Source organism: Neodiprion pinetum, chromosome 2 (assembly GCF_021155775.2).
Source record: "Neodiprion pinetum isolate iyNeoPine1 chromosome 2, iyNeoPine1.2, whole genome shotgun sequence".
Taxonomy (NCBI): Eukaryota; Metazoa; Arthropoda; class Insecta; order Hymenoptera; family Diprionidae; genus Neodiprion; species Neodiprion pinetum.
In genome coordinates this window covers 3,175,854-3,185,634 of record NC_060233.1, presented here as the reverse complement: position 1 = coordinate 3,185,634, position 9,781 = coordinate 3,175,854, and the positions used below count along the sequence as shown (strand labels likewise).

Sequence of the window (9,781 nt, the reverse complement as noted above, 5' to 3'; positions counted from 1 at the left end):
AAGTTTATTAAAATCCTCGAAAATCTAGACGAAAGTAAATTTCCGACGGATTTCCTTGATTTATAGTTAATTACACGTATTGAATATTTTCGGAATGAAATTATTACCGTCTACAAAAGTATACAACAACATTACACAACACACAGTTTGAGTAAAAATTTGTGTATTAATTTAATTACCAATGAATTTGTTTCCTGTACTACTATTTCACATGTTCTTTTTATACAGTAACGCAAATATCATTTATATGATTGTAAAAATGTATCATCAATGTACATATAATATGTTACACATATACCAGCGAAATTCGCACAATTGTTCCTCAATGTTATTCTTTACGTAATTATCTTCACACTTTCTCCCCTATCATCTGCCTCTCGCTTAATTTTTTTTCCCTCAACGTCTCCCTGTTAACAATATTTTTTTTTTTCATATGTCATACTTCGTATTACAACTATAATTATCATTATTGTTATAATTACTCTAGTGTTAATATTAATTTTTACAAAATGAAAAAAGAAAACTCGAAACAAATCGTCAACTGCGGTTTGTTCTGACGGTTCGAAATATGTTATCTGCGGTCGCTCCTCCCCCCGTTCCTGTACCCCCCACGACCACGCGATCCGCCTTTTCCGGTGGTCGAAGACTTGGAGCCCGTTTCACCGGAGAATCTCGCCGATCCTCCGGGTAAACCGGCCGAGCCTCCGCCGCCGTTTCCACCGGCTTTCCCCGTCGTCGAGCTGCTCGCCGGCGTGCCGCCGGTTGCTGGAGTCGTCGCGTTGCTCTGCGTCGTCGGCGTTTGTCTTCCAGGAGCCGCGGCCACGTTGTTTGCGTTCCCGTTGTTCGTTATGGCATTGTTCGCGTTACCCGCTGACGGGGGCCCGGAACCTGTCCCCTGATTGACAAGCTGCTGGGCCAAAGCGGGGTTTGGTTCGCTCATGTTCAACTGTTCGTTTATGACCATGCAAAATTCGCCGATCTTTTGTATGTCACCATTTTTACCCGAATAGAGGGTAAGACACTGCCTCCACACCGAGGCGTAGCCCTTCGTCAGTTTAACTATGTCACCGGGTAGCAGAAGCTGACCGGGTTCGTCCCAAATCGACACATTCATGCACGCCGTGCTATCCGCGACTTTGAACGTTCGTACTTCGCGGTTTTCTTTGGTTATTGTAGGGTGGCCAACCTCCAGAACTATAAATACCACATTTATGTTTTTCTGCCCTGGCCGTATATCTTTTATCTGCACATATTCCATCGTCGTTTTTCAACCGCACCGTTCAACAATCACTAAACCTCACTGCAGGCTTCTCACTTTCGGCGATATTAGTTTTATTTATTCTTCTCTCTTTGTATACTCGGCTGCTTGACGCAATTTACAGTTATATAAAAAGACGGAATGTAACTCAGCGTATTCTTTTTCGTGTTTTTGTCTATGGATTTTTCAACGCTTTGTCTCAACTATTTCCAGTCCCTCGTTACTTCCCTTGAATCCTTATACCAGACATGTGTATGATCTAGAATTTACTCAACATATGGCACGAATCTAAAGCTTATTTTGTGTTTATTTTTAAATTGTGATAAATATGAGAAAAGTTCATCAAAGAAATGATACGACGGGTGGTACGCTGTTGGCAGCTGATAGTCCAAATGTTCGCCATCTTATTTTGCTTTACGATCATGCTGCTCAGGTGGCGAAAATGCCAGTCTATGCGCAGCGCTTTGGCGGCAACTCTCCGAACTGCTGTCACGAAGTTAACGGGTGGTTAAGTAGGAATTCATGAGAAATATTGAAAATTCGCGAGCAAGCACTAAAGAAATCAGAGAGCAAATTTCCTCACTACGATAGCAGCAAGAAGCGAAATTTAACTTCAATATTTAGAGAATGCTTCTAACACACTCGTTTTTTCTCTCGGCCATGCGTCCGTGGCTTATGTATTAATTACCTACTGTAAATTTGGTTATTGGTAGGAGTTGAAACTTATAAAATTATATCATTCAGTTTGAACGGTACGATCTGAATTTCGCAGCATCGAACCTTACAGCTCTTTACGTGCTGTTTGAAACCAAATAACACCATGAGAATTTCTGGCGTGTGTATTAACTGGTCGGAGCGAGTTGTGCGCGCCGCGAACCAATGTGTGCCGGGTTGCCGCAGCCCGCACGTCAGGCGTACGTTAGAATTTGACGAACTCTAGCTTGAAGAAGTATCTTGATTTTTTTTCAACGACTGAAGAGTTCAGGCGGAACAAGATGTGCGTGAAAATGAAATAAAATTAGGAGTAAAATCTCAAGTTTCGACTTTTCTCAAACCATCTCAATGTAAAATGCAAGCTGATCATATTATCGATAATGCATCTCTCCGTCGGCATATTTATTCACCGGCACGCCAGAATGCTAGCATTATTGATCTGAATGACACGTATAAGTCTTGGGTATTTGGTTGATTATTTGAGATCGATAATGTGTGCCTCATCACTAGAACGTGGCCAACATATGAATTCATTTGAGAGAGAAAGTCAATTTTATTAAAAATAAACATAATAACGGTCCAACGGTCTTGTCACGAAGATTCGTTTAGACAAATTTGTTTGAATTTTCACTAATTGGTGCTTCGAATCTAATTTGAAATACCAGCGAATAAATATGAAACAATGGGAAACAAAAATGTATGAAATTTTTACGGATCGACTGCAGCGTGTACAACCGGCGTTGTTTGAGCAATTCATTTATTACTCTTTGTTAATTATTGCAATTACAATTTATTACATAATAATAATAATCATAGTAATACACTACCGGATCGCTAAATACTCAGCATGTATAACGTAATGTTCAATAATTTCACGATTATTATAATCGTAGTGTAATTTTATTTGTATACGTATGAACCTGATGTTTTGATAAACCGTCAAGAGGTGATATGAACATCACAACATTATTATACACCGGAGATTCCAATCACGTTACACCATAACTGTTACGCGCAGGAACCTTAATTGGTCAAGTTCTTTTTGCCATTCCACGCTACGTACTACACAGTGGAATTAATATTAATTATAACGATGATCAATTTTTTGGAATTCCTGTTTTAAACATACAAAATTTGTAGCCAAAAGAAGCATAATTTTGGTTGCAAGAATTTCGGATTATGAAAATATGATCAATATAAATATAAGACAGTGACAACCGTACTGCGTCGATATGACGTGACATCTATTCATATTTCTCGAAATTTGAAACGGCACAATGATATTAGGTTTTTTAATGTTTGGTTTATGTAACGGTGCATTCTGAGCGGAAAAATAAATTCCAAGAAACTCATACACAGACTTGACGTAGCTCACTACATACGTACTGATATGAAATATATCGGTGATGTTCGATATGTGTCCAGCAATTGCGCGAGTATCGAAGGAATTTTCTGTTGTCTACGAGGAGGTATGAGAATATTATACCTGCGTATGTATTTTCGATACATTTTAAATGATGGTAATATGTTATGCAGCTACGATAAATGACTAATTATAAACTATGTAATCAGATATTACCAATATAATATTGTGTTATATATACATCTACCAAATAACACGTATTGCCCTATAATTGCAAGTGTACATTGTTTTTTCATAGTTTCTTTTCAATGACGCTAACGTTATTTGATAATTTGTTAGCTTCACTGTTTCTGTAATTATAACCGTGATATTGATAATAATAATGAAATTAATCGTAATGTATAATATACAGGTATAATCTAAGTCGTTGTACATTGTTATATTTTATACCATTTCATTGTTAATAGATTACTTCTTATACTGCATATTATTAGACGTATTTAATATCATTATAATATGTGATCATTTTTGCTATACGGATTAAAATATATCGTGTATATAATATACATATATATTATACTATATTATAGAGACTACTCAATTATTCGTTTTGACGATTATCCTCAAATGCGTGTATATATTAATATATACTTAGATATCGTAGATATTTATATTTATATATGTATATAACTTACTTGGTATTTACAGAATTGAGATACAAAATTATAAACAGTTTTTAGTAAAAAATAACTTTACGATTATAACGATTAGGTAATTATAGCGTAGAAGGTAACATATGGTGAGCTCTGCACAGTCTTCTACAATTATTACCGGCATTTGTCAATTCCATCGTCACTGATTATTTTCAAAATAAAATAATACCTTCAATCATTTCAGTTTCTGTATATTTTCAAGTGTTTCTCTTTCTCTTTTTGTATCTTTTGTTTTCATTGAATTAGAATTACAAAATCCGAGTAGGTATAATGTTAAGATTGTCCGTCGACCTTACAACGATCAAATTACGTTGTAAATTTTTAATCGTTATTGAAGAATTTCGTTGAGGGTCGATAATAAAATAAGTCGAAAATCAAATCTGTAAAGTTAAGAACGAATGAAGAATTCTAACATGCATTGACACCGCGTACGATTATCGCGTTATACTTGATAACAATATACGACTTGAGTAACATTGAAGTACGACGCGTTCGAATTATTGCAGTATACAATTGTAAATAATTGAATAGCACAAGGGACAACGGAATAACGACTCAGTCTCAAGGCTCAGGTATGATTGTCGAACAATAATTAATAATATTTAATAAAATGGAAAAGATTTTAAATACGTACTGCGTAGCATTAACACACAAATCGAATATCGATATTACACACATTAAAATAATTGTAAATGAAGTTAAGGGGGTTTGTTCATTGAGATGATTGAATTTACATAAGCACGAAAAAGAACCTAAAAGAGAAAATCAATTTTTCACAGAAAACCACTAAACATAGATCAATCGATTAAAACATCGTACCAACTCACCGACAGAAAACATCTAGGAGAGCTCACCGTTCTATTCGGCGTCACGCGAAGTGTAATAACATGAATGTTTTCTTTTTAATTTTTTTTTTTTTTTTTTTTTCATCAACAATTGCTCACGCTTTTAACTTTGAAGGCTACACAGGGCTTAAAGTTCAAGGTTCCAAGCATCTAACAGAGGTAGATATAGACTGCATGTCAAATACAATGATATTATACCTTTTCCTACGTATATTGTACATTTATACGTAGTTGAAGAATACTGAAATCGAACGTGGTACATGCAACGTTCAGGGGTCACCAGCAGGCAAATCAAATTACATGTAAATCTATACCAATTGGAAACCAACACGTCGGCAGACCGAATCTGATGTTACAAGAATCCGCGCAGTATTCCAAGGTTGTATTTCATTGTAAAAGTCGTATTTTCACTGGTTCTTTAAATCGCTTTAGCTCAATGTGACGAAGAAAAAATCTCGTAGTTTGCACGAGTTTTCTGTGCTCCGACAATAGAATAATCAACCCGAAACTGCGATCAGCTGTTCGCTATTTCAGCCGCCATATTGCTCGGCCACCGTCATATGTTGGACTACAGTGGTATCCCAATGTGCGGTGATCGGGTTGCGAAACAGGTACATGAGACAGGGTTGCAAGGAAGGCGAAGGTGAGGGAGAAAAGTGATACGAGTCGAAGTAAGTACAGCTCGGTATTGTATAGCAGTTATAGGGGCAGCAATATAGCCAAAGGCAGCGTTATGCTTACGTCGTAGATACTAACCTGCGGCCTAGATTCTAATTACCTTATTCGAGTAAATTATATATAGTTACACGATTAATTCCACGATAGTCTAAATCGATTCAACAATATCTACTCCTGCTTGCTCAACGAATTTTATACATTATATATACCGTAGACACGCACCGTACGTTGGTGTATATAATTAAATATATATTGTGTTATATGTATATGTATTATATCAATTACATAAATAGTTCGTTTTTTAATTTTGATGTTGTAACGGTAACGGTATATTGTAGGTATTTATGTTGCAACATGTATCCGTCTACGGAAGTACACCTATTTAGATATCGGGTGATGCGAGATCAAAGTGTTCATGTACCTGTACAGTATATAATTCTCTAGTGACATTTGTTTTCTTCAAAAAGTCCGTCTTCATAGATAATTTTTTCTACATGACTCTGGCATATAATTTTCCAGACACAATATTAAATTTCATTTCTCATTTTTCCATAACATGATGCTCTGGGAATGTTTGTAGGGTTCATTTTTTTTTTTGTTGAAAACTATTTTTTTTTATAACTCGTTTAGAAGAACGAAGATCGCGTCGTGAAACTTTGAGGAAGTTTGCTAGAGTTCATAGCTTCCCTGAATATCTCGGCGATTCTTCAGCAAAAATATTTCGCGCGGTAAAATAAATGAGAGAAATTTTGCAGAAAATGTAAATTTCACCAGCTTTTTCACGAGACGTATACATATATTGTATATTTGCATTAATACAATCCAGAGAGATTTTTCCCGTTAGAGATCGCGTTGCTCAATCCCTTGAGGGCCTGGAGTACTCTACGAAATCAACAACCATGCCAAGGTGACTTGTTAATTAAAATTTGAATTCGCGCGAGCGACGTTTCGTTTCGTTTCGTTGTTTTCATAATTGGATTTTTCAAATAAAGTATAATAATATCGACATATATAGGATTAATTTTTTAAACTTGCATCGGGTTTATCATCGTTGCGATTTCTACATTCGTTGGATTCTGCAAGCTCGCACGATTCGCGACCGCTGTTATGGGTGTGCACGATAATGAAATCCGGGCATGGTTGTTTCATAGGGGATAAAATTCGCAGGAAAGCATAATACTTGAGGGAGTGCGATAACTCGCGCATATGAACTTTTTACGAATGATTAAATACACTTCAAACAGCAGTCAGTCAGTATCGATTTTTGCTTCACTTATTGCTTTCGTAAATGCAATTCTACGATATGTCAACTTTAAAACTTTGAGTTATTCTAGTTTCTGATATGATTCGCCATGCCGATTATATCCGCGATCGTGGATATTTTCAAATTAAATTTCTTTTCGATCAGATACCAGCGATGAAATAATTCTTACGACAATAATGATCACTCAACTTCCTATTTTTTCAACTTTCCTCAACCACTGCTCAAGTCAATGAAACGAAATTAAACGGCAAACAATTTGAATGTCGCGCCAAAATGTCCGCGGGTGACGTCATGCGACACTGTCAAATCGCAGGCCACGGTTTCGGAATACCGGCAGCAAGAGAAAAATATTCGAATTTACATTCAAGAAATTACTATTTTTCACAATTTTCATAATCCTGTTATTGCAGAAAAAACTTCACGGAATTTATACCGCGGTTTGGATAGTTCAAGCGTAACGATCGATGAGATTCGATCAACGATAAAAAATATAATGAAAATGATTGGATGACAGTGATGGAGTCGTAGTAATGCTAATGATATCGATTATGTTGCAATATCGATGAGATAAATTATGAAATTACTTACATAACTATCAAAATTATCGGCGACGAACGAATTTATGTGCATATTATAATATGGTATAATATTCCTACAGAATTATATCAACAATTTTTCGAGGCTTCGAGGCTGCTAATCATGATTTTCTTAAAATGATCTATCGGTATGTTTTATTTCCTACGTTTTTACCGTTTTTTCTTTCCCATCACTTTCCTCCGGATATATCAACGGTTTGCATTCACTACGTCACATATGCTTCAACATTTATATCTATATTTACAATAAATATATGTATATAATGTATTAATTCTATTGATCCCGCCTATTATATAAAGTTAATATAATTATGATGTGTCATAGCCATGGTACGCAGCGTATTTATATACACACGTATAATAATGCGTTTCTATACAATATACGTATATACACATTGGTGTGTATATTCATATATTTTATAAAACATAGGTGTAATATAACTAATATTTATAAGAGAATACTAGAGACTCGAAGTGTTTTGAATAGGCCGCGTAGTATACACATACAATATATATATATATGGATGTATGTATATATATATATATATATATATATATTAAATTCATGTACCTACAGGTGATCTATTACATAGAATAGAGCTATTGCTTAGGGAATAAATAAATAAATTAATCGCTAACTTGATTTTTTAATTAATTAATCAGCTCTCGAACCTTAATTATAATCGCACTCACCGCATGAAATCATATAATGCAATTCGTTGTGTCTCTTCAGGATTTGTTTTTCTCACACGAGTTGTTCCTTATCTTTTTATAATAAAGTCGATTTGTATTGATCGTTGAAGATTTACGTTTAACCGTAAATTCAAAGTTTATAATATGTATATTAAATATTACAACGTATACACGGCGACTTAATTTCGCGGCGTTGTGTAACTTATTTCACAGCTCTTATTACCTAGTAACAGTTACTAATCATTGGGTTATCATAACAACCAGTCTTATTCTATACAAAAGTATCGTAGTATAAAGTTAGGTTATAAGGCTATAAGATAGTTTGCACCTAATCCACGCACTATTTCCCGGCAACGTTGCGATTTCGGTTCGTTCACTGCTGCACCAATATTTCATATATCAAGCAGAAAATTGTGTGCAGGAACCGGACCGTTTTCGACTGCTCGATATTACTAATTTTTATTTCTTTGTCATCATTTTCTTCAAATATTCGTCGAGAAATTTACGGAAGAAACGTATTGCAATGTAGAATGATGGGAAAATATGTCTTCACGGTGCCGAAGTCTGATATTCAACAGGACAACAAGACCTTGCGAATGACTTTTTTTTTTAACGAACCTCGAATACTGTCACGAGTACAACGTTTGAGAATTAGTACAATCATACATCTACGATCAGACAGTGGTGAGTCGTTCGGGATTTAGTACAGATAATATGGTAGATACAAAAAAACGACAATATCGGTAGAGCTTCGATGATACACGTGGATGTATTTAGTAGCGGTTATCGATGTTTGGGCGAGTTCGAGACTCGGATCGTGCTGTACCTTGCACCGCGAAAGAGTACCTATTAGTACTGGGTGATATCGATCAATCGATTAATCCATGGTTTCGATTCGTATACCGATTAACCTGCAGAATTATTGAGGCAACTTCGATTTATCGATTAATTGAAGAAACGATTAATCGAAACCATCGAGTAATCGGTTAATTGGAAAAACGATTAACTGAAATCAACGATTAATCGATTTATCGTAAAAATGATTAATCGAAAAATTCGATTAATCGATTGATCGGGAAAATGATTAATCGCATAGCACTAGTATCTACACCTAGTCAAAAAATACAAAAACAAAAAAACGAGATGTCCGTGTCTCGAGGGTAGATTAACCACCAAGAGGAATGCTTGGAGTAACTGCGTATAACGTTTATAATTACAAAACCGCTAGGTGGCCGCCCGCAGATTAGCCGGCGAAAGGAGGAGACCGCGCTTTATGAGAGCGGGAGCCCCGATTACCTAATATCAAGAAGTGGGAGCATAGCCGAGGTTCTTTCGCTGCAGGAATAAGGATATCTCGCGGAAGGTCGGCCTCTCGTTCTCCTCACGTCTCCAGCACTCGAGCATAAGGTCGTAGATGTCCTTCGAGGAGGCGGCGGGCCGCTGCAGGTAGACAAATGGTGTCTCCTCCGGTTCGCCAGAGGAGTTATCGCCGTCGGATACCCGCTGGAGGTGACCGAGGCTCGCGACGACTTCGTCGTCGCTAAGATGCTCGTAGGGCACGCGTCTTCCCAGGTTCAGGATCTCCCAGAGGGTGACGGCGAAGGCCCAGACGTCGCTTTTCGTCGTATACTTTCCCTGGAACCATAAGATCATTGAA

The 9,781-nt window shown here is 36.5% G+C and overlaps 2 protein-coding genes across 5 annotated transcripts in view; both read right to left on the bottom strand.

Moving 5' to 3' along the window:
- Positions 1-106: 106 nt before the first annotated feature.
- LOC124210935 (SOSS complex subunit B homolog) lies at positions 107-1,658 on the bottom strand. Its single transcript, XM_046609400.2, has one exon. It carries the CDS (start codon positions 1,256-1,258, stop codon positions 572-574), a length of 687 nt encoding a protein of 228 aa, XP_046465356.1. The 5' UTR covers positions 1,259-1,658; the 3' UTR covers positions 107-571.
- A 3,265-nt stretch (positions 1,659-4,923) lies between these two features.
- Positions 4,924-9,781, bottom strand: part of LOC124211547 (discoidin domain-containing receptor 2) — a 95,796-nt gene continuing 90,938 nt past the window's right edge. For all 4 annotated transcript variants that reach the window (XM_046610716.2, XM_069133435.1, XM_046610717.2 and 1 more), the window contains one exon: positions 4,924-9,759. In XM_046610716.2, coding sequence (XP_046466672.1) covers positions 9,427-9,759 — 333 coding nt within the window. In that variant the 3' untranslated portion in view covers positions 4,924-9,426. The remainder of the gene's footprint in view (positions 9,760-9,781) is intronic.